This window comes from Artemia franciscana, chromosome 4 (genome assembly GCF_032884065.1).
Source record: "Artemia franciscana chromosome 4, ASM3288406v1, whole genome shotgun sequence".
Taxonomy (NCBI): domain Eukaryota; kingdom Metazoa; phylum Arthropoda; class Branchiopoda; order Anostraca; family Artemiidae; genus Artemia; species Artemia franciscana.
This window is the reverse complement of record NC_088866.1, coordinates 21,444,110-21,469,407: the sequence shown is the minus strand read 5'-3', so window position 1 is coordinate 21,469,407 and position 25,298 is coordinate 21,444,110. Positions and strand designations below refer to the sequence as shown.

Below are 25,298 nucleotides of genomic sequence, written 5' to 3'. Positions count from 1 at the left end.
GTTTGAATGAAAATAGGAAAGTGCAAATTGAAGGAGACTTGATTGGAAAAAAAAGATATGAGGGGACACCAAATGAAAGAGTGGTGTAGAGCTGTTCCAGGAGATCTATTCTCTTTCTAGTGTTCTATCTGTAATTAATCGCTTGTCTGCCATAAGGGCTCATATGCTTTACTGCAGCACACCAGAACTGCTGAACATAAGAAGAATGTTACCATAAAGATAAGGCCAAATCAGCTTCGTCTCTTGGCCGTATCTTCCATGGAGAGGAGTCAACCGGCAACTAACCATGCAGCTAGGTGTTTATGTAGTGTGGGATGAAATAACAGCTCCAGAAACTACATTGACTCTGAAGATGATTGAGTCTGGCTATTCTGGAAATTCCGCAGACGGATTAAGAGATGTATTTGGAAAAATATTCAGAGATATAGTTGTCAAAAACTTCTCTTTTAGGCGAACTAAGTTCGTTTATTTTCTAATCGAAGCTTTTGGAATCCATTTCTGGAAGATGACCCTTGATGAAGTTGGCAACAGTTACTACATTGCCGAGTTTGACGAAACTACAAACTCAGAAAGTAAGAAAGAGCTCCAGATGAGGATCCGATTCTGGTCCAAAAATATAAAACCAGTGGTAGAAAGACATCTGAAAACTGCGTTTATTGTACATGTCACAGCTTCAAGTCATTAATAGTCAAGTCATACACTTCAAGTCATCAATAGTCAGAACGATCGATGTCAGTGGTTTATCTATCTCTAAACTACTAGCGTTAAGTTGTGACAATCCGAACGTCAATATTAAACTTTTCCAACTGATTGACAGCGAAAAAAGTGAATTGATAGGCAGGTAGGTCACCTCAATATTGGTACCTGGGAGATCCATTTGGGTACAAAACGCAGGAAATAGGCAAAAATTGTTCCCATCTGATCATCAAAGGGTACTACTTTATTAGTAGGTGGCCGGCTAGACATGAAGACTGCAGGAAGAGTCAAAAGAAAACTGGCGTTCCTAAGTCCTGCTTTTTGAAACACGTACCCACCAGATGATGAACAACAGAAACTTCCGCTTCGAAGCTAAGGAAACAGATGTCAGCTCTGTTTGAGTACTTTGTTTTCTATATTCCAACCTTAGTCTTATAAAATTAAATACGTACAAAGAGATCATCTGGCTGATCAAACAACCGACTGCAAAAGCAGAGTGTCAGTTGGTTGTTCATAGTTCAAACCTCTTCACAAGTTTCACAGAAGTTTTAACGTGAAAAGCCCCTAGTGTATGAACTCTATACGGAGCTGAATCTCCTTAGGAACATTGGCTGGACGAGTTCTAAAACCCGAAGCAACCGAAGAACTTTGGGACGAGCTGTTCAGCTCTTCAAAGATGAAAAGAACTTTATTTCACTGCTACAGAAAGTCATGAGTGACAAGATTGTTGACTCTCTCGAGTCAGTAGACGAACTTCCAAAACGCTCGTTCATGCATTATTCCTTAAGCACAGCGTGTTCAGAAGCATTATTCTGCAGTCCCAATATAGGTCATTAAGCAAATACTCCGCGGATAATTTTTGCAGTTGTTGAAAGTGTTAACTTTTCTGCATTAGGATGAAGTTTCAAAGCCAGTTTCTGCGGAGAGTTTATTATATGTTACCACTACCAGGAAGTTAGCCATTGGGAAACAAATGGACATGCTAGCTTACGAGTTTAAGCTTGTCCAGTTATCCGGACTTCCACCGGAAGTCCACTCGTCGTCAATCTGGAAAGATCGACGACAAGTGGAACAACGTTATCAAGGGAGGATAATACCCAAACATGCCTGAAGTCGTAAAAAATGCTTTGACCATTTCACGCTGGTCTGCAAGCATTGAGCGGCATTTCTCCCTCTCCGGGGAGTTTTCAGTGAAGAAAAAGCTTGAAATGAGAGAACTTTGAATGCAAAACTGTTGGTGATAATTGGGCTGGGTAGATTTTGAGGGGGTGTGCAAAATTGTGCTATCACTGAAGACTTGATAAAACAGGCCAAATCCGCTAGAAAGAGCTATGATTTGTACCTACAACAGGAAAAAGCCTTGAAAAAAAAACACCCGAGAAAGAACGGCAGCATTTTGAGGCAAAAAAAAAAACGGCTGAAAGAGCAGCACCTCCCTGAAACCTCTTTGAAAAGACAGACAATAGCAACTCTCGAAAAATCTCTCAAAGAAAAAAAAAGAAACGTTTGGTTCGAAGGAACAACTGAAGTAAGCTTATAAGCGGCTAAAATAAGGCATTGAAAAGAAGGACATGATCGAGATACAGCTAGTGCAGGCCATGGTAGATGGAACTCCGTCTATACGGGCTTAACAAAAAAAGGTAGCCACTACTCTTGAAACCTCCCAGCAGCAATTAGAGTCAAAGAAACAGTTGCTGATGACATCTTTGTTCTAGCAAGGGGCAATGCAAAAAAAAGAAACAAATAGGTTGTATGTTCTACTTACCATACCTTTATTTCTTTCATTATATTTTTGTATATTATTTTTGTATTTGGAAGTAAAGCGTTCAGAAAAAAACAAAAAAAAACTCTTTCCCATGACGATTCTCAGATGGTCTGTTTCTTAGTTACTACTTTGCCTCTGACAAATACAAAGTAGAGATAATAGGGAAAATCTTTTCCAGACAGTGGAAATTATTTCTGTATATATTTCGGCCCTATGTCTAAGGGCCGTCTTCAGCACAATACAAGAATAAGAGTGAAACTATATATATATATATATATATATATATATATATATATATATATATATATATATATATATATATATATATATATATATATATATACACATATATACATATATACATATATATATATATATATATATATATATATATATATATATATATATATATATATATATATATATATATATATATATATATATATATATATATATATATATATATATATATATATATATATATAAATGAACTTCCATCAAATTGGGAGGATTAAAACTGAATAATTAAAAACACTTTTTAAAACTTTTTTTTTTTAAAAATAGCCCTAGCATCCTTACTTCAACGAAGTTCAACCAGGACTGGCGAAAAAGAATAAAATGAGAATATAAGCTCATTCAAACTACAGAGAATAAAATGATTAGATGCAATTTCTTAAAGCTAATCTTGCTTGTTTAGCAGCCTGTCTCAAAGGCCTTTTCGTAGTTGGTTCAGTACTATTATAAATCGATTTAGTAAAATATTTTGTTAGATCATTTTTAATTAAATTTGAGTATAAAGAATTTAGTGAGTATTCCCCTAAGTCCCTGTTCAAAGAAATATTATTATTTATTTTGAGATTAATTTCGATTGATTCTCGAACCACCTGTTTTATTCCCAAATCATTACTGATGAGTGAAGAGTTTTCAAAAAGTATCCTGTGGGACGGATTATTAAATATATGCCAACCTAAAGCAGAATCAAAGGAGTTGTTGGAACTATTTGAAATTAAGGCCTTGTCTATGTCATTTTTATGCTGTTGTAACCGTTTGTCTAGATTCTGATGGGTCCTGCCGATATATGCCCAAGGGCCCTTGGACATAGGGCCGAAATATCTACAGAAATAATTTCCACTGTCTTGAAAAGATTTTCCCTATTATCTCTACTTTGTATTTGTTTGTTATAGAAAGGCAGTGTGGTCTTCGTCGCTACTTTGCCTCTGATCATGGAGGGAGGTCTGCAAATGATCCTTCCCATTTTTTTGTTAGTCAAGTGTCATTTGCTAGTGTGTTAAGGCTTTTTCTTTCAAAGCTTTCTGAAAACTGAATTTTTAAGTCCATTTTGCGTCCAGAATGGTCCCTAAAGAGGTCTCTTTTCGACTAAAAAGAGATCCCTAAGTCCCTATTTTTTACCATTTGACCTCTGGTAGCCCTGTTATTGTCACCTTGTTTACCGGTGAGGCCATAAATACCGTGGAATTTTCAAAAAAAAATTTTGCTATTGTTTCTTATCTTGTTTATAGATGTTAACTAATTTTTAATACGCTACTTAGCTCCAAGCCTTGTCTCTATTATTGATCGTGTGGAGCTCACAAGAAGATATTTACACATACATTTTTCCGTTGCTTTGGAGGTCTTGGAAAATGTTAAATAAATCGTAGTAATTGTATGTAAAGGTCGTATTTTACTAGGGTATAGTTTTACAAAGGCAAGGTGACTAGGGCTACAGACTTCTTACAGATGGGAAAAATCTAGATAGGCTAAATGTGCAGACAATATCTTTAGTGTTTGGCTTTTTCTGCAAATCTCTTCGGGTGTATTATTTGAGTGTATATTATGTTTCATTTAAAGATATTAAGAATTTAAATACCTAAATTTGTGTCATTATCTTTTTTAGGTTGCCTTATCCAAGCTTCCTGCATTCGTCAAAGGATTTTTGGTTCGTCGATATTTAAAAACTCAACATGTGCAAAATTTAATTCAAACAATTAAGGAAACTTCTAGCTGTTTGGTGAGGCTTCATCAAGAAACTCCAATGAAGACTGGGAAACCAAGCCAGCAAGATATTGATCTTCATAAGAGACTTCTTCAACAGGTGAGCTAATTTTTTGTAACATCTTGGATTTAATTTCACGATCCAGCAACAGTGGTTTTAGTCAAATTAAGCTTATGAAATATAATTGACTGCGAAATATAATTGACGAAATATAATTGATCTGCTATTCGCTTGTAATGTTGATATTTCTGCTGCGCTTGCAATTGTATTCCGTTTGCAATACTCTGCCTCATATAATCAAAAATTAATCCCCGCATTATCCTAGTTTTTCCTGGTTGGCACTCCCTCACACTCCTTTGACTGATTTTTAGAATTGAAGTAATCGCTGGGCAACCTGTGGTTGTCTGACCCCTTGAAGCTCTTTAGAAAATTCTGACTAGGATCAACATTAAGCACCATCATGTTCAACTCTGCTATCTACTCTGCAACAAGATACATTCGAGAAACATTTGTCGCAATAGCTTGGATCTCAGTCTCAATTGGTGTAGATAGCTTGCTGATTCTGCGCTGCAAGATTGTTGGCCTACTAGATAATCTTCGTTTCTTAGTGACCCTGTACGGATGAGTGGGACTCATGGTCTATATTGGTAAAACTAATGATATGGTTTTTAGTAAAACTGATTTAGTCAATTCTACCCTACTTGACGGTCTCAGAATACAGCAGTTTCAGTCTCTAAAATACTATGGAATCACATGCAACCAGACGTTTAGGGCAACCAGATGCGTGTTGGGGGTTGTAGTCTCTAAATCCATCCGTTCAGCTGTTACGCTGTCAGGTAAAGCTGCTAAACGTAAACAGTCATTCAGTTGATTTATTCTGTCGAAGTTTTCGATGCTGCAGTCTTTCGTACAATTTGGTATGTCTTGCCTTTTTTGGAAATAGTGACCCTTGGTGACCTATCGGTCCTTCTGATTTGGTGCCCAAGACCTACTTTTATCTAGCCTATATTGCTAGCATAACAGGCATTCGCAATGTGAGACTTGCAAGTAAACCTATCTCATTCCTGGCAAGATGAGGCTAACACTGGTTTAAGTCGAACAAGACTCAACAAGCCTCTTCGCGGGGCCCGAGACGTTAATCTAACCTTTTTGGCTGATCTCTATTACTGCCCAAATGATAAACTTTCGTCAAGGGTGTTTTTTAAGTGATTTGTAAATCTAACGCAGATATTTGAGGGGCTACACAATACGCCCTTCCTCATTAAATTCCGCAATTTTAAAATCTCTGTATTCCCAAGGCTTGCATATACCGGGGTCAATCTCTCGACACTAAGCTCGTTTATTTAGAATTTATTTATCTAGCCGGTATATTTCAAGTTTCTTTAGCGTCAACAAGCCTAGCATGGATGCCTAACTTGTTTGAGCCATAGCGAGGCAAAATACTTAACTCATCAAGGTTTAAGTCTAAAATTGGGGTTGTTGAGAATGAAACAGGTTAAGGAAATAATTTTTACTTCATATTACGCAGAATAATTGTATTTGGCACATTTCTTCTGCAGCCCCACTATAGTCTACCCTGAACACCTCCCCCCCATCCCCCCAATGTGCAAATATATAGCCTAAATTATATATTTCCCTTGTGATTCCGGTTTATGATTTCGTCACAGTTGAGTCACTTTACGGGTAAATGGGTTGAAACAAGAGTGACACATAGCAAAATGCACGGGGAACATGCACATTGGGCTATATATTAGCACATTAGGAGTGGAAGGGGGGCTGCTAGTAAAGTATAGCGGAGCTACAGTCGAAATGTGTTGACTATAATTCTAAATATTATGATATGTGAATTGTTTTCTTCATTTTTCCCTCTTAACAACCCCATTTCTAGCCGTATACCCTTATCAAAACCATGGTTTCATTGAGGCTGGATATCGCCAGTCTTGTTTAAATTTTTTACTTTTCTGATAATGATATAGCACAGTTTTTGTTGAAATTATCGCTTGGAAGGGGTTTCTGTTGAATAACCCATTTGAAAGTCTAAGAATACATAGCTAAGTTGAGCTTAAATATCATTTTCATTTGATTGCTTTGTGTTTGAGCAACTACTAAGTTTATTCACGAACAATTCTTCAGAGAATTACAAAAAAACTAAAATAGCTACTAAATACGTTAATTATGCCAGAGCTCAATCCAGGAGTTTGGACCTTATACGGATGGTAATATTTAATGGTTGCTTAAATATGTGAATAGCGCCAGCTTCGGTTCAACACTTTACTAAATTCCAACTGCTAATTTGGGCTCCTTAAATTTTCTGTTACCTCCTTTTCTTTTCTGTCCTTTTCTATCCCTTATCTCCTATTTTACATTTTCTCTCTTCTTTACCTTTTTGTGGTCATTTGTAATCTATTAAATGAATTTTCTTTCGCTTTGGTCCTATTCGGTAGCTCTACTGAAGGCCTTATTATTATCTAGTCACCTAGATCGTTAGTTATTAAAGCAGTTTTGTCTAATAAGACAATAACGATGTGGTTTCTCCAAAATACGACAACTTAACAGCCCAGTCAAAATTTCAAGTCTTCAGTTTAATCACGAATCCCAAGGTATCTATGGCTGATCTGCCTGTAATTTTGCCTATTTATATGGTCCTTGGTTTTTATTATTTTCCTGGTTCAAAAATACCCCTCTCTCCTGCAGAGTTTTTACTAAGGTCAAGCCACCCTTTTTACCTCGTCGTGGGTAAATTTACTAGCTTTTAATTATACAACTATTTCTTAATAGTATTAGCTCTTCAGTGGTAATTTTGTTATTCTGTCTGATAGGCTGGGCTTTGAGAAGCCTTATTTTCTCCTGCTGTACCATCAGCTTAGTTGAGGGAAAGAGGCTGAAATTACTTTTCAGTGCAGATGTTATCATAGCTATCTAGGATTTATATCAAATATGCAAAGTTTTCGCTTGAGTTACCGCTGAGGTCCAAAACTGATACTTGGTCTACGGGTTTGGAGTTATTGACCCTATTTTGGTAGTTCCTACTTGAGTTTTGAACTTGTAGAGCAATTTGTGGGCCATGTGTCATTCTTGGATAACTTTGGGATAGATTTGAATCAAACTCTAGGGGTAGATTCGATGTTGAGTTGACCCATTTCGTAGTATACATTCCTGTTGAAAAGTATTGTTTACCTTTTATTACTTGATCAAAGTCAACCCCCCCCCCAATCACAGCTCTGGCAGTTAATACATATATATCAAATCATTCGCAATCATTCATCGTCTACCTAATATGTTTTATAATTAAGTAATAAACTCAAGTTCTTAAAAAAACCTCTCCAATAACTTTATTATAAATGGAATATCACTTTTAGCAGTTGAAGATTTCTTGAGAACAAATTGTAAATAAGTGTATTTTTTATAGTCCATGTTAGTAAGTGGTGTTGTGTAAAAAACTGGCTACTGGTAGAATATTATACATAATATATAGTTAAGAATCACCGTGGTGAATGCTGTGTTTTATCCCTTTCAGTTACAATGTAAAGGCAGAGTATGTGCTATCGTCCGCAACATTATCTGTTTCCCATTTTCCATCCAGACTTACTCTATGTCCTGTGTTGCCATGACTATTTTTGATGCCTATTTATGTAGTAATACAATTAAGCATGCTTAAGGTCAGTTATTCAGATCACATATGCTGTTTCGTGAGTTCTGTTCTTGCTCATTTAAGGTAAAAACTTCCTATTTGTACATGTTGCAACTATATTTTTTCCATCCAGACTTGCTCTATGTCCTGTGTTGTCATGACTATTTTGATGCCTATTTATGTAGTAGTACAATCAAGCATGCTTAAGGTCAGTAAGTCAGAGCACATATGCTGTTTCGTGAGTTCTGTTCTTGCTCATTTAAGGTAAAAACTTCATATTTGCACATGTTGCAACTTTATTTTTTAGTTATATCTTGTTTGAAATCATACTATTCATGAAGTATATCACCTTAAAAGTGGGTGCAAAGACCGGCTATGTTTCTGGATAAAATGCCTTGTTATGTCAGTGTCACTGAGTTTTGTAGTGATTTTTTTCCCCAACGTGTAATCAGCTCCATGTAGTTAAATAATGAGCATACTGACTTGCTATTTTTTGGTCTTTCATTGTCTATACGGAAGAAGTTTTCAGAGCCTCCTGATATTGGCTAGGCTGTTTGTATTTATTTTTTTCTGTTCTTTGTTTTATTTTTTTCTGTCTGTTATACATCATTGAATTCGATATTAACATATCGCGATATTTTCAGCTAACTTCCGCTTTCCATGCATTTCATGATGCTTTTTTCAAAACGACTATTGCAGAACGCATGCATATTATTGCTGCTGATCGGCAACGACCTCCCAAGGCCGATAAATCTGCTACTGTAGTAACAGGCCGGAAAGTTCAGCCAAAAATTCAGAGAAAAGTTGCGCAGAAACGGATTGAGAGTGGGAAAGTTTCAGGACAGAACACAAGGTATGTACCATTGTTACCATAGAGGTAGGATTGTACTCCCTTTCCTTATCTGAGGCCCGGAAACTATGTTTGAAGGGGAAATGTTATGATATTACTAATGCATACGGCGTTCTTCTGTCGAAGGGGCCTTTTGTTCAATGCAGGCTTCCTTCCTCCCCTGGGGGAGTTTGGCTAATTTTTAGTCATTTTAATATTGACAAAATAAAGAATTTAAAATTAAAAATTTCCTACATTAAAATATATTTTTTTGAAATTTTTTAACTTTTAAAGTGTGGTTTTGTCAAATCTACCAAATCTACTAGGTGATAAAAGTAGGCTCATGGGGTATAGAATTTCCACTACGTAATAAAATTTTGGATTTTTCTCCTACTCCTCCTAAAATACAATTTTGAATTTTCTTTTGTTAATTTTGTTGCGTGAGAGGAGGTTTGCGCATGCCTACAATCAGTGTAGTGTTAATTAAAATCGGCCAACTTCTTTATAGATTAAGATTAATTGACGAAAGCCATGGTTCTATTTTGTTTTTCCCTAAATTATGCATTTGTCTATTATGCTTTTTTCTTGTCTTTATCAAATGGACCCTGCCACGGGAATAAACGCATCCAAATAATAATTTGTTAACTCTAAGAAAATTTAGCATCAGTAATTCTTGTCACAACAAAAATTCTTTCCGTTTTCAGTTATTTTTCTGTAGTTGTTACGAAAACAAAATCGATAATGAAGTACGTGCAATTAATTTCAACGCTGTATTTTTTTTTTTTTTGCACTTTATCTTTCTATGAAAAAACTGATTATTTTCCTGAGCTTTCTTTTCAAAAAAAGTTCGTTCGTTTTACAAAACGAACCCTTTTCTTTTTCTGAAAAAATGTGCACTTCGTTTTTACCATAGCATTCATTTTTTCAGGTAATTTAATTTAGTTAAATTATCTAGGTTAATTTTTATCTATATTAATTATTAATTTGATTGTTAAACGTTTCTAATCTGAAAGGATATGTGTTTCTCCAATAAAGTCTTTGGGGACTTAAACTTTAGCTGGAACAATTAAGTGCCGGTTTTCTTTTCCTGAAACAATGTGCACTTTGTTTTTACCATAACTTTCAGTTTTTTTCAGATAATTTGATTTAGTTAAATTATCTAAGTTGATTTTTATCTATATTGATTATTAATTTGATTTTTAAACGTTTCTTGTCTGAAAGGATATGTGTTTCTCCGATAAAGTCTTTGAGGACCTAAAACTTTAGCTCGAATAATAACGCACTGGTTTTCTTTTTTTGAAACAATGTGAACTTCGTTTTTACCATAGTTCTGAGTTTTTGTATTTAATTTAAACAATTTATCTAGATTAACTATTATCTATGTTAATTATTGATTAATAACCTATTAACTTTGAAATATTATGATAATCTGTTTATCTATTATATAATTATCTATTATATACAATCTAATAATAATAAATACAAATAATGATAAAATACATATATTAATTATCTATGATTGTTAGTTATATGTTTAATCAAACTAGATAACCTAACCTTACTTTGGTGGTGTCTATTGCATACCAAAGGATAGAGGCAAAAATTCATCCAAAATACCGGTTGGGAAAGGGCCTCTTCAAAATTAAACAGGTTGAGGGAATGGGAAAACATGACCTCAGCTATCTTTTACTAAAGGAGGCTAAAATTTGATCACTGAGGAAGATTCCTTTTAATTTTTCAGAACCGAGAATTGTTTTTTGTTTCAAATTCTGAAACAATTTATAGCATAAGATAGACTAATGTAAGAATGACAAAGAGTGTCATGAGCCTTGTCACATGAATGACAAATTAGTAAAGAATGTAAAAAATGTAAAGATGATGATTTTGTATATTTGGCGATTGATTTGGCGTCTTTTTCATAATTAAGTAAACTAAAATATTAAAATCTGCTCTTCTTATTGGGTATATGAGTATGAATATTAACCTAAAATTTAACATTTAGTTTTTGGATTGTTGTTACATGATTCTTCTTTAAACATCAAATAAGTAAAAAAAAAGTTTTTTTTCAGGAGACTGATTCTCCAACGAAAAAAAAACAACAAGAAAAAATAAAGCTTAGCAACAGAGTACCTTCGACAATGAAATAAATAAATATAAATTACTATGATTATAATTCAGTATTAGCATAATTATGATCTAGGCTACTTTAACAGAGGAATTACTAAGCCAATCCTCAAAACTAATGAGCCCTGTAATATCAGTATCAGCTTATATATACATTGATAAGAGCCACAGGGAGGAGGATGGCTCGGAGGATTTATAGCCTTGTTCAGCTGTTGAACTGTTGCCTGTGGATTAGTTGTTTTTGCTTTGAATTGTAAATGTTTCTAATCTGAAAGGATATGTATTTTTCCAATAAAGTCTTCAATGACTTAAGACTTTAGCTTAAACAATAATCCAAAATACATATTCTAAAGTGTGATACCTAAATTTTTAGAAGAAACGTTTTTCTCATTCTGTTATTGGAATATGTCTATCCTGCAGCGCTCAAATTGAATTAAATTCAAGAGTCGAGACTTTTAGTTATAAATGTTACCGTAAATGTTCGGAATTCGTAAATGTCGACATTCACCAGTGAATGTCCGAAATACCTTTTATTCCTTGGATTTAGTCAGCGTTGCCATTCAACTTTTTCAATATAATGCAAAGTTTGATCATGACAGGCTAGATTAGATTAGGTTTGGTTGAGTTAGGTTAGCTTAGGTTATAACTCATTTCTGATAATTTTAATCAAATTTAACCTAACCTAAACTAACATAATCTAACCTAGCCTAACCTTAACTTTTGCTATCATAGCTTGCATAACACTGAAAAAGCGGACTCGCAAAATTGAATCCAAGCAGAAAATTAGGAATTTCGGACATTCACCGGTGAATGTCGACGTTAACCAAATTTTGGACATTCACAGCAACATAAATACCATTAAATTAATTTTTTTACATTTTTCCGTTGGTGGGGAGCATAAACCAAGGAGAAAACAAAAATAGTAAAAAAAAAAAACAATACACCTTATCACTGAAAAAACAGGATTATTCTTTCCTAAACTACTTTAGAAATAAATAACATTGACATGCCACTCTGACCTACCGTCGTTACACGTCCATGTGCAAAATTTACACGTCCATGTGAAAACAGTAATTTTTGGCCTAAATAAAAGAAAATAAAGTAAAAAATACTAGATGAGAAAGCGCTAGTGACATTGTTCATGACAGACGGATCATTTCAAAACTGTACCGTATTCTAATATTAGAGCGGTATTTGCTGTTAAATAAACAACACAATACTCAATTGACGAAAAATATTTAAACACTATTTATATTTCTCCCAGTTGATATTAGCACCTTTTTTTTTTATTTCCAGCCAGATTTTTGCACTCCTTTGTTTAATACGAGACATTAAGGCATCACCTCTTTCACATTGTTCTTTCCCTTTAATAAGGAGACTTCTGCGAAGGTTGTTTAGAATTGACGGTGGGTCTGTTGAGATTCGTATCCCGGACCTTTTAAGTTCCAAAACAGACTCTTAACTTTATTATCATGAGAACAGGTCTTGCTTTGGGCCTTCCACGCATTCCAGGCCTTTCTGTTTAAGAATTTAAAACTGGACCAATCCTCCGGTCCTAACCTGACCGTTCAAAGAAGCTTGACAATATGAACGCTGAAATTATGAAGCTGAAAACCCACTCTTCTTCGTACGCGGGTATAATTGTATCCCTTGAGAAGAAATTCTTTTGCTCAGAAGCCTCTCTCTGATGAGCTCCATATTTTCAGGGTTCATACTGTTAAGCTTCTTTTAAAGGTCAGATTGGGACCGGAGTATTAAGTCCAGTTAATTCAGAATTTCTATAAAGTTGCGAGAAATTATTTGTTACAATAAATAATTGCCTTGGTTCGCCATTATCAAATTAGAACTTATTATGTTTCTTTTCTCTTATTCACTTAAAATAGCGCTATTATTTCTTTAGCTTATTTGGCGTTAAAATAAAAAAAAAGAAAGATTTCTGTTTTAACTAAGGAAGTTAAAGCAGAAATTCCAAGAAAACGACTTTAACTTGAAACTATTGCACAGTCTACTTAAAAGGTTCAAAAATGTAGGTATCTTCCTTCTGTCAACCACAACTTATTTCTCGTAATTTTTAAATAACTAAAGATTTTCAATATTTTTAAGTGTTCACAGCATATATGTTAATAATTTTTTATCTTTAATTATACAAACTATTTTTTATATTGTGGGCCCGTTATTTCACATTAAAGCAATTAATTATTAATTAATTCTTTATTTAAAGTAATGTATATATTGGTTGCTTGCAAATGCAAAAAACATTGTCTGTTTTCTTGAGGTTTCAAAATATTAACCGCTTTGTAGTAATGATCCTTCTAGAATCCGAAGCTACTTCCTGTATTCCTTCCACAATGAAATGTAGCCCATAAAAAAGGCATCTTAATTTATTGGTCCTTTAAAGGTCGTGCTTTTTCTTTGCGGTAAATCTGACTAATCACTTAATTATTTGTCAGAGTATACTGGTAGTTATTACGTTTTATTTTAGACATATTTTATGTCTTAATCTGTATTTTTTACGCAAGGCTTGAAAATGCTTGAAAATAGGTCATCATGACGATAGCCTCTCCCAATGTATTCACTAAACTAACCAAAATGTACTTCCAGGACAAAAGCTCGAAGTGTCTCAAAGGAAAAAACTTCATCGGACGCCATTGTGAGCTCTAAAAGGTCTTCTACCTCTGCACCTATCAATCTCAGTGTTAACGGGCACCAATTTTCGAAAGCCAGAAATGCATAATTGCATCTGTGTTCTAGTTTCATACGGTTTTCTTTCTCTTAAATTTAAGCTTAAGTAAAGAGTTGTAATGTATTTTATCCAATTAGCTTTTTTAAGACTATTTATAATAAACATTTGAAGAATAAATACTTATAAAAGTGACGTATTTTGATATTTATTGTAAAATGCTGATAGCCAAACAACGTTAGTTATTTCATTAAAGCGAACTTTTATGTTTCTTAATCTAATTCACTCTGGAAACTACCAAAAAGAGCCATACCGCACTACTCTGCTGCTATATAACCGAATTGATAAAATAAAAGTAGTTTGCATGAACATTTTCCTTCAAATGAAACATTAACCGTCTCTTCATAATATTCCAGATCCTATAGTGGCGCAGTGAGTTTGACCTTAGCTTGGTAATACGAGACGCTGAGATCGAAATCCGGCTGTAGCAACACACTGCAGAGCTAACGCAAGAACCTTAATAGTTAAGAAATGTCGTTTATCCGAAAAAAAAGTCTAGTCTTCCAAAATTACTGGCCAAAAGAAAATGAAAAAGGGGGAGAGAAACATCAGTGCTACCCATGCAAAAAAGTAACTTTCTTGGTTTTTCCAGAGAAGGACCGTAACACCCCAACTTATGATATTCTACGATTGTGGTTTCTGATGTAATTTTATTTTGATTTTATCTATAAGGCCCGTAACTTGAGCCAATCTGTGAAGATTTTCTCATAATACCTACAGGAAACTGTGGTAAGGATAACGCTAGGCCAAACGGTTTTGAATCTTTGTCCTTCTTTTTCATCGGTGTGACAAAGCAGAAAAAATACAGTCTACTGCGCACACTAAACTTTTCAGAAGCATAGGGTAAGCACCTGAAATACTCATTAAATTTACATCTTAGCAAGAAAGATAGACAGTTTATTGGGGAGCTCTTTAAGAAATTTTTGAAGAAATATCCAGAGGGTAGGCACTAGCTCTATTAAAGACTAGTCCCCAAAGCCGTGCCGAAAACTAGCGGTGCGCCACCGAAAATGTCCCAGCGTGCCATCGCCGACGAAAATTCCTAGAGCCAAATTTTGAGATTACTGAGAGGAAATATAAGGCAAAATCTTTTCTTTAATGGCATGTGCAAAAATTTTGGATTCCCTCAAAGTGTTTTTGAATTTAATTGTCTACTATGGACTTTAAATTATCTTTTACTTTTTTCTGTCTTCTTCATTTCATTGAAGTAATTTCTTATTAAAATAAGTTTTGACTAGCCCTGATGGTCCTCGAATACCTTCTTTGTAAAAGTTCTCTTCCTTCAGTTGAATATGTGTAAAATGTGCGCCAGTCTTCTAAGGTCAATAGCATTCAACTTGCCAGCCCATACTATAGCTAACACCCCAAGACACACATTATTTCAAAACTTTTATTCCATCATTCCTAAGCGAGAGGATTCATTCGTGAAGCAATGAGAAACAATATTACTGTAGCATAGAGAGTAAAATGTTGGGAAGTATCAACCTCCTTATTCTGCAGATTAATTATGGATTATTTAAGTTCTAATGTTGTTCTGTACTTGCACACAATTGTATCTTTGCATTTTATTTCCATTCATTTTCAAAATCATATTCATTGTAATCAACCCTTAGATTTTACACCAAAGTTTAAATTTTTCATTTCCAATGGTTTCAAACTGTAAAACAAAAAACAAAAAAAACTGATATAACTGTCCTCTTAAAAGGAGGCCTTAAATGCTAACATAATCATTTTCATCCTGTTCTACATCCTCATTGCCTGGACATCGTCTGATCAAGCAGTCTCATTTTCTTTGAAGTATGATCATGAATTATGAGGAAACTTAGAGTTGCTGGTCTTTTGAGAAAACTCAAAAACCACATTCATGCAATTGATTGCAGAAACTAATCCACTAACAGGACCTGAGATTACAACCATCTTTTTACTCTCAGGTTGTTACGTTTATATTTTTAGAGAAGCATTCGCTGGAAAATATTACTCCCGGCAAATCCCAAGTAGCATATAATTGCGGGATCCCACCGAGCCAGTGCAAAAAACAAAATTAGAAAAAAATAGCAACTGAGTAGGATCTTATCAAAATAAAAATAAGTTACATAAAAGCTACCTAATAGTATAAAGTAAATATATTTTACTTCAGCATAAAAATACTTTACACTAATGTGGGGGGAGGGGTAAAATTCCCTTTTGCTGCCTAATCTCATATGTAGTCTAGATATATTACTCCAGTTGGAGAGATACTAGAAATTAAATCCTCTTCATATTGATTGGAAGAACCGTTCACGAGGATTTGGTCCTAGAAACTGCACTATTGAGAGTTTCCGGAGTCGCTTTCCCTGAAAAAGGAGATCCGCTGACTTTCCCAACTTTTCTATCACTTACCCACGATAATGCAATAGTGGATTCCGTCCCTTCATTTTGTGTGTACTGTGTAACTTAATGTTTTGTGGCAAATGTGGCACCTAGTGGCAATGTGACCTCTAAAACTAGGATGAATTAAAATGGATTAAAATTTTTGAATTAAAATGGAATAGTTATGGGCATCAAGCCATTGCTAATTGTAGAAAAAGCCAAGACAGATAGTCCAATTAAGTGAGAAGCAAACCTGGCATTAATATCCCCTTATTGGGATTGTATAAAAATGTTGTAAGTTCATTTGTTAAGAGATATGTCTATCTATTATCCGTCCATGCGTCATTGCTAGGGCAGTAGAACTAAGGTTTTCATTCATATAGGTTTTCAGAAGTCCTAAGTCAATTAGCTAATTTTCTCCTAATTTTCCTAATCTCCTAATTTTCTGCCAAAGTCAGGTCAAAATTGATATTTATCTATTTGGAATTACCGTAGCTAGGGGATTCTTTTGATATAACTGTCATCGTAATTCATTCTTTGGGGTTTAGTTACTACTGGACAACGGTGCCCGCAGAAAGTTACAATACAGCTTTTAAATTATTCCTCTTTCTTTTGACACTCCAACTCAACTGAATAAAATGAAGAAGTTCAAATTATATTTTTCTGTCACATGAGAATCTTATCAAATAATACGTGATGACTCTAAGTTAGGAGTAACTTGGGCCAATATTCATCAAAATTAAAAACTGAATTTGGATGACAATTGACACATTAACAGAATTGGCTTTCTATTCTATTTCCAAATATATAAGACTCATTCAGTTTATTGTTATCCACCAAAAGCTCCGAATCTGATAAAATTAGCCTGATTTTCGAAAAAAGGTGGAAAGATCCCTAAAGAAGCAAGCGATCTTACTGAAAATCCCCTTATTAGATTCCTCACATCAGAGAGCCCTGCCGCAGAGGTTTGAAGCTCCAATATACAAAATATGGAGTTTAGATTTTTTTTCAGAAGAACTATCATGGATTCATGTTTTGATTTGTTTGCTTTTCCCAGGGGTGATCGTACAAAACCGAAGGTTCCAGAAAATTAGGAGAGAGCTCATTCGAACGTAAGTTTAAAGCTTATTTTTAAGTGACCATAAAGATTGTGCCATGGGAAAGTGTCGTTTTCTACCATTTGAGGGCACCAAATTACGACTTTTTCCCAAAGAGGACCAATTTGCAATCAATTTAAAACTATGAGAGGCTAATCGATTTAAAAGTATAGTTTAGGCTTTCCAGTTATAGAGGAAGTAATACCGCACGGCGGCGGCAGTGGATTTAACTAAGTGGACTCACTTTTTCCGATGAAATTACGTTTTGTGAAGTGTTATTGTGTTTCACCTGTAATGAAGGGGGGTGAGCCATTTTGTGGCCAGGGGGGAGATGGAATTGATTAATCTCTTCGTAGTAGAAAATTCTATATTCTCATGCCTCCCGGCAAAGAGGCGGAAAAGGCGAGTCGGACCATGAGCCCCGCCAGAAAATTTCTTTTGGGGTGGTAAATGCTAGTAGGAATTATGTTCTCAGTAATTCTAAATGGTAATATTCCTCTTTTCTTATTTATATAAAATATTTAAAAGTATTTAAATATATGTATTTATCGATCAGAGAATCCTATTGTAGAGGTTGTAATGGCTTCAAGCACGTAGAACATTAAAGGTTTTATAGAATTTCCCTCCATACGAACAATAATATCCCCATTCGCTCACCCAGAATTCTGCATTAGAAATATTAACAAAGACTTTAGAACAAAAATACTATTCATCGCAAATATTTTATGTATACTCAATTTGTTTTCAAAATTTAAAAACGTAGGGCGGTACTAATTAATTTACAATTACTTATTTATACATTTTTACACCAATTAGCCAGGGGTTTAAGGGGGGCTAACCTACATTATATCTTGGAAAGGCCTGGGCATGGTGTGAAAAACAATTAGAGATTAATCTTTATATAAAGGTGGCCGTCTCGTTCTTAATTCCTTACTCTTTACTTTGAAATTAGAATTTTTATCCAAACTCTTTAAGAACACTTACTGAAACACAAGGGCAATTGAATTGCAAAAAGGATGCTTTTCAAAACACTAAAAACTTTAGCTTAATGAGTGAGGATTTGAGAAGGGGGCAGTCCCCCTTACATACAGAATAATTTCAATTTTTTTTTAGTTTAAAGTTGCTCCTTACTTTTATTTGAAAAATCTTTTTATTTTTTAACCACATTTATATTAACTCGATACTTTTGCTAACGTAGGAAAAACAGTTGATATTTCAATGCTCTGTGTCTGGATAGCGAAGCCTAGAGAGAAATATCTTTCAAAGGTAATGAAAAAAGTATGTTACTTAAATATAAAAATGAAAAAAAATAAAGTAATTGCAAAAAATACACGAAACAATAGCCTACTTATGAAAAATAAAATAGGAATTCTTAGCATTCAGTTGTACTGAACAATACTGAAGCATTGGGCAGACATTATTGAACAAAGTTTTTATTTTTGACTTGGTTATCAAACGCTGATATATTTAATGCTTTTAGACTCAGTGAATCACCATAAAAAGCTTGATTTAATTATGTCAATACTTAGGTTCCTATGCTTTTTTTATTGATTAGGATTGCTATTTACTTATCATTCATTGCTATACAAATTTTGATTCCTTTTTTTTAATCCAAACAAATAATATAGAGTAAGCGTTTCTAGAAAACCGGAAAGGGGTCACTCAGTCACAAATTAGAACTCATAAGGCCCCTGGTAAGGTTCAAAGCCTATTGACAGGCAGCCAACCATGGGCTAACACTCTTTTTTTCCATGTTTTTCCCCTACTTTTTTCTTTCCTTTGATTTATTCATAATTACTTTATAGTACCCGATTTTAAGGAGTTCTACCCCTTGTCCCCCTTCTGAGGGTTTTCATGCATTGGATCAAGTCATGTGTATGTAGTTTTCTCTTTGTTACTAGAATTTATAAATTTTGATTGTGTTAAATTTATTTAAATTTGTGAAGACAAACATCTGTTTTGGGAGAGGGAATTTAAACTCAATGAAGATTTGCTTTCAAAAAATTTAAATTACTTGCGCTCTGGTCATTAATTGTTATTGTCAAAGTAGTAAGGATAGTGAAAACTTAGGGGTAATATTATCATCACAGCATTCCAGTATTAAGGAGCCGTGGCTCTTGACAGTTCTATAAAAGTATAGCTCACTCTTTTAATTGTAAAAAAAAGCTAGGAAAAATGAAAGATAGTGTGAAAAATGAAAGAAAAACAGGAATCGTGTGCAAAAGCTTCCGGCTGAAACTTCCTGGCTGAAGGGCAATGAAACAGAGATCAGCACCGCCAGTAGGAACTATAAAGTCCAATGCCACATTCTTTACCTTTAGTTTTCATTGCGGTGCCATTGAAGAAAAAAAACAATGGTAAAGTGGATATGAACACTCTTTTTATGAGCATTGTAATGAAGGGAAGGAACCTCAAGAAATTCCAAAAATAGGTATAAGGTAGTCAAAAAAGTGGAATACAGGATGTAGAACCAGAAAATTTAAATATAGAATAAGATATAGACATTTGATACAAAGAGTGGCAAAGAGTTTGACTCTTTGCCACAATTCAACTTTTTAAAACAATTAAAAACTTTAGCGTAAAGAGCGTGGGACAGCGGAGGGGACAACCCATTTCATATACGGAGTAATTTCTGTTCGTTTTAAGTTTTAATGTCGCTCCTTACTTTCAGTTAAAAAAACTAGTTTTTTTTATTTAATTTCTGAACGTTTTTGAATTAATGCATGTTTGATTTTGGCTCTCCGCACATAAATTATTGAAATGAAATTAGTATATTAATTTTTTTTGGCTAAATGGCTTTCTCTTAGTTTTGATCAGACGATTTTGAGAAATAAGGGGTGGGGAAGGAGGCCTAGCTGCCCTCCAATTTTTCGGTTACTTAAAAAGGCTACTAGAACTTTTAATATTCAACGAACGTTTTTATTAGTAAAAAATATACGTAACTTAAGAATTAACTTACGTAACAAACTTTTATATTCTTATATTTTTATTATGTGTACGAGGGGGTTTGTACCCTCGTTAATACCTCACTCTTTACACTAAATCGTAAGTTTTGTCCCAATTCTTTAAGAATGACCCCTGAATCAAAAATGCCGTAGAATAAATAGTTGAAATCACTAAAAATATTTTAGCATAAAGAGCGAGGTATTTATCTCCTCCTAAATACCTCGCTCTTTATGCTAAAGTATTTTTAGAACCCCTCATATGCGTAATAATCTCTGTTCGTTTTAAGTTTCAATGCTATTCCTTACTTTCATTTGAAAAAACGTTTTCATGTTTATTTTTTCATTGTTTTTTTTATAGTAATGCTAGAAAATCCTGCGCCCTTTTCATTGAATTTTTCTTCCCCCATGACATATTCCTCAAAGGAAAGATCCTCCCATAAAGCCCTCTCCCATCAACCCCACCCCCCAAACCAAAAAATCCCCATGAAAACGTCTGTACACTTCCCAATAACCATTACTATATGTAAACACTGGTCAAAGTTTGTAACTTGCAGCCCCTCCCTCAGGGATTGTGGGGGAGTAAGTCATTCCCAAAGACATAGTTATTATGGTTTTCGACTATGCTGAACAAAATGGCTATCTTAAAATTTTAATCTGTTGACTTTTGGAAAAAAATGAGCATGGGAGGGGGCCTATTTGCCCTCCAATTTTTTTGGTCACTTAAAAAGGGCACTAGAACTTTTCATTTCCGTTAGAATGAGCCCTCTCGCGACATTCTAGGACCACTTGATCGATAAGATGACCCCTGGGAAGAAAAAAAAAAAAAAACAACAAACAAACAAATAAACACACACCCGTGATTTGTCTTCTGGCAAAAAATACAAAATTCCACATTTTTTAGATAGGAGCTTGAAATTTTTGCTATAGAGTTCTCTGATATACCGAATGCGATAGTGTTATTTTCGTTAAGATTCTATGACTTTTAGGGGATGTTTCCCCCTTTTTTCCAAAATAGGGCAAATATTCTCAGGCTCGTAACTTTTGATGACAAAGACTAAATTAATTGAAACTTATATATTTAGAATCAGCGTAAAAATTCGATTCTTTTGATGTATCTTTTAGCATCAAAATTCCGTATTTTAGAGTTTCGTTTACTATTGAGCCGGGTCGCCCCTTACTACAGTTCCTTACCACGAACTGTTTGAAAAGAAAATAATTCGGTATTTCGGGGCTTCTGACATTATTACTCCTTTGCGGAAGTTAGGCTCAAAATTGAAAAAGGATTATATTTTTTTTCTGGGCCCCTTCCACCTCTTAGTTCGTTTATTTTCCCGTTAGTTTTCACCTGTTTTCGCTTTATAGTTGTGTTATCTCTTAGCAGCTCTTTCGTTAGTTGAGTTATGGTTGTGGTATATATGTTTTATCGCTCGTATAGTTGTGTTATTTTCAAACTATACTCCATAATAGAGAGGCTCCGAACACCCAGCATTGTATATTAAGCTCTTAATTTGACGTTTTTTTCTAACGTGACCAGATTCGTCCTGCGCCCTTTTCATTGAATTTTTTTCCCCCATGGCATATTTCTTCAAGGAAAGATCCTCTAACATAGCCCCCTCCCTCAACCCTACCCCCAAAACCAAAAAAATCCCCCTGAAAACGCCTGTACACTTCCCAATAACCACTATTATATGTAAACACTGGTTGAAGTTTGTAACTTGCAACCCCTCCCCCAGGGACTGTGGGGGGGTAAGTCATCCCCAAAAACATAGTTATTATGATTTTCGACTATGCTAAACAAAATGGCAATCTCAAAATTTTGATCCGTTGACTTTGGGAAAAAATGAGCGTGGGAGGGGGCCTAGATGCCCTCCAATTTTTTTGGTTACTTAAAAAGGGCACTAGAACTTTTCATTTCCGTTAAAATGAGCCCTCTTGCGACATTCTAGGACCACTTGGTCGATACGATGACCCCTGGGAAAAAAAACAAAAACAAAAAAAAACAAACAAATAAACACGCACCCGAGATTTGTCTTCTGGCAAAACATGCAAAATTCCACATTTTTGTAGATATGAGCTTGAAACTTCTACAGTAGGGTTCTCTGATACGCTGAATCTGATGGTGTCATTTTCGTTAAGATCCTACGACTTTTAGGGGGTGTTTCCCCCTATTTTCCTAAATAAGACAAATTTTCTCAGGCTCGTAACTTTTGATGGCTAAGACTAAACTTGATGAAACTTATATATTTAAAATCAGCATTAAAATGCGATTCTTTTGATGTAGCTATTGATATCAAAATTCAATTTTTTAGAGTTTTGGTTACTATTGAGCCGGATCGCTACTTACTACAGTTCGTTACCACGAACTGTTTGAAAATCAATTCGTATATGATTTCTACTGTGAGGATTTTTAATATAGGTAATTCAACCTATATCAGACGCGAATATGGACTATAACAGGTTATCTTCCGAACTTGATTTACTTGACTTAAGTCCCGTCCGGCCTTTGTGGCTGTATTGGGGCTTCTTCTCTTCTGAGCAAATGATGAATGTGGCGACGGTAGTTCCATCTATCTAGCGCTAGACGAAGTAGCTGGGGGAGGCTATGGGTAGGGAAGTTGTCGGTCCATCTCTTACGAGGTCAGCCTCTAAGGCACGTGCTGTGAACCCGTCCTTCGAAGGTGATTTTTGGAAGCTGTTTGGCCGACATTCTCTGGATATGGTCATTTCATTTTATGGGATTCAATAAGCAATAGAATTACCATTACTAAGCTGAATCATAACTCTACGGCAGTTTGCGTAGCGTCAAAATGTAGTAATCAGACCCTTGAGTTTGATTTACAGTTAGATGACCGAGTAGTACTTGGAGCAGATTACCCTCTCTTAGTAACGGTGAAAGGGTTATTGAAGGGTAACGGCGAAAGGCCTACCCCTTCACGGTTACTAAAAAAAGGGTCATCCTATTTTATTACTGTGTTTTGTTTTAAGGTTTGGTTTTTTATATTTTATCAGTTTTATTCTGCACTTGGGACGGTCAAGCGGAGGTCTTGACCAAAATATTTGCATAATTTCTCAACTTTTTCACTGGTTATTTATTGTCCTAGTTTTCTTACTTTCTTCGCAATTTTATGTTTAATCATGATTAGCCAGTGTGGTCTCAGAAATTATTTATAACACAAATATCTTTTTTAACTGACTTTTAGCTATATTATATATAAAAAAATTTTTTTTAACTGAAAGTAAGGAGTGACATTAAAACTTAAAGCGAACAGAAATTACTCCGTGTATGAAAGGGGCTGTTCCTTCCTCAAAATCCTGCTCTTTACGCTAAAATTTGACTCTTTCTCTCAATTCTACTTTATAAAACAGTAAATAACTAAATACTTTAGCGTAAAGAGCGAGGTATTTAGGAAGAGATGAACCCCCCCATATACGTAATAATCTCTGTTCGTTTTAAGTTTTAATTCTGGTCCTTACTTTCAGTGAAAAAACTTTTTCATATTTATTTTTTCATTGCTTTTTTAAATAATGCGAGAAAATCCTGCGCCCCCTTCATGGAATTTCTCTTCTCCCACTTCAAATTACTCCAAGAGAAGATCCTACCACGTATCCCCCTCCCCTCAACCCCCTCCCACCAAAAAATCCCACTGAAAAGGTCTGTACACTTCCAAATAACCATTACTGTATGTATACGCTGGTCAAAGTTTATAACTTGTAGCCCTTCCCTTGGGGACTGTGGGGGAGTAAGTCAGCCCCAAAGACATAGTTATTATGTTTTTCGACTATGCTGAACAAAATGGATATCTAAAAAATTTGATCCTTTTTTTTGGAAATAATGAGGTGGGAGGGAGCCTAGGTACCCTCAATTTTTCTTTGTCACTTAAAAAGAGCACTAGAACTTTTAATTTCCGTTAGAATGAGCCCTTTTGCGACATTCTAGGACCACTTGGTCGACGCGATCACCCCTGGGGAAAAAACAAACAAACAAATAAACACGCACCCGTGATCTGTCTTCTGGCAAAAATACTAAGTTCTACATTTTTGTAGATAAGAGCTTGAAACTTCTACAGTAGGGTTCTCTGATACGCTAAATGCGATTGCGTGATTTAAGATCGTATGACTTTTAGGGGATGTTTTCCCCTATTTTCCGAAACAAGGCAAATTTTCTCAGGCTCGTAACTTTTGATGGGTAAGACTAAATTTGATGAAACTTATATACTTGAAATCAGCATAAAAATCCAATTCTTTTGATGTATCTATTAGTATAAAAATTCCGTTTTTTAGAGTTTGGTTTACTATTGAGCCGGGTCGCTCCTTACTACAATTTGTTGCCACAAACTGTTTGATTTCAGAAAATTCTAAAACAATACCTTATCCTAGTTCAGAGACCATAACATTCGAGGATGTTGCTGGTTATCCCTAGATTTCCATCTGTCGGTCTGTCTGTCGGTCCCGGTTTTGCTACTTTAGGCACTTCCAGGTAAGCTAGGACGATGAAATTTGGCAGGAGTATCAGGGGCGGACCAAATTAAATTAGAAATAGTCGTTTTCTCGATTTGATCATCTGGGGGGGGGAATGGGGGCCAGTTAATTTGGAAAAAATAAAGTATTTTTAACTTACGAACGGGTGATGGGATCTTAATGAAATTTGATGTTTGGAAGGATATCGTGTCTCAGAGCTCTTATTTTAAACCCCGACCGGCATTAAGCCTCCAATTTTCCTTTTAAATCAGTCTATTGATTCTTAGAATTTTGCTAGAGCTCATACCACATGAGCTCTTGGCTCGTCCGGCCTCGTCACAAGTGCCATATGAGCTCTTAGCTCTTGTTTAACCTAGTGAAAGTTGATGCTTTTCGAGTTCTAATTTTTTTTTTCTGGTTGAAATGCTTGCAATTATCCTGAAAAATAATCAACTAAAGTAGTTTTTTTCCTACAGAGATACCATATTCTTTTCCCTTTTAAATGAATTCTTTTCCCTAATTTCTTATTAGAGATATTTCTTGGAGAATTAAGACACTTTCCATTACCTTTAGGTGAACTCTTTGAAGAATGTTTCTTTAAGTTTCAGTTCCACTAATACTGATAGTCCCCGAGGGGGCTGCAAATAATGGAATTATTCGTCACAACATGT

General features: G+C 34.9%; 1 protein-coding gene and 1 long non-coding RNA gene across 2 annotated transcripts in view; one reads left to right on the top strand and one right to left on the bottom strand.

Annotated features, from left to right (window-relative positions):
- LOC136026142 (uncharacterized) overlaps positions 1-13,913 on the top strand; it is a 38,567-nt gene extending 24,654 nt beyond the window's left edge. Inside the window, exons 5-7 of the mRNA XM_065702444.1 lie at positions 4,356-4,553; positions 8,730-8,938; positions 13,640-13,913. Of these exons, the coding sequence (XP_065558516.1) occupies positions 4,356-4,553; positions 8,730-8,938; positions 13,640-13,772 (540 nt within the window). The 3' untranslated portion in view covers positions 13,773-13,913. The remainder of the gene's footprint in view (positions 1-4,355; positions 4,554-8,729; positions 8,939-13,639) is intronic.
- Positions 1-25,298, bottom strand: part of LOC136026143 (uncharacterized) — a 99,901-nt gene that overhangs the window by 28,441 nt on the left and 46,162 nt on the right. The gene's annotated exons all lie outside the window — the stretch shown is intronic.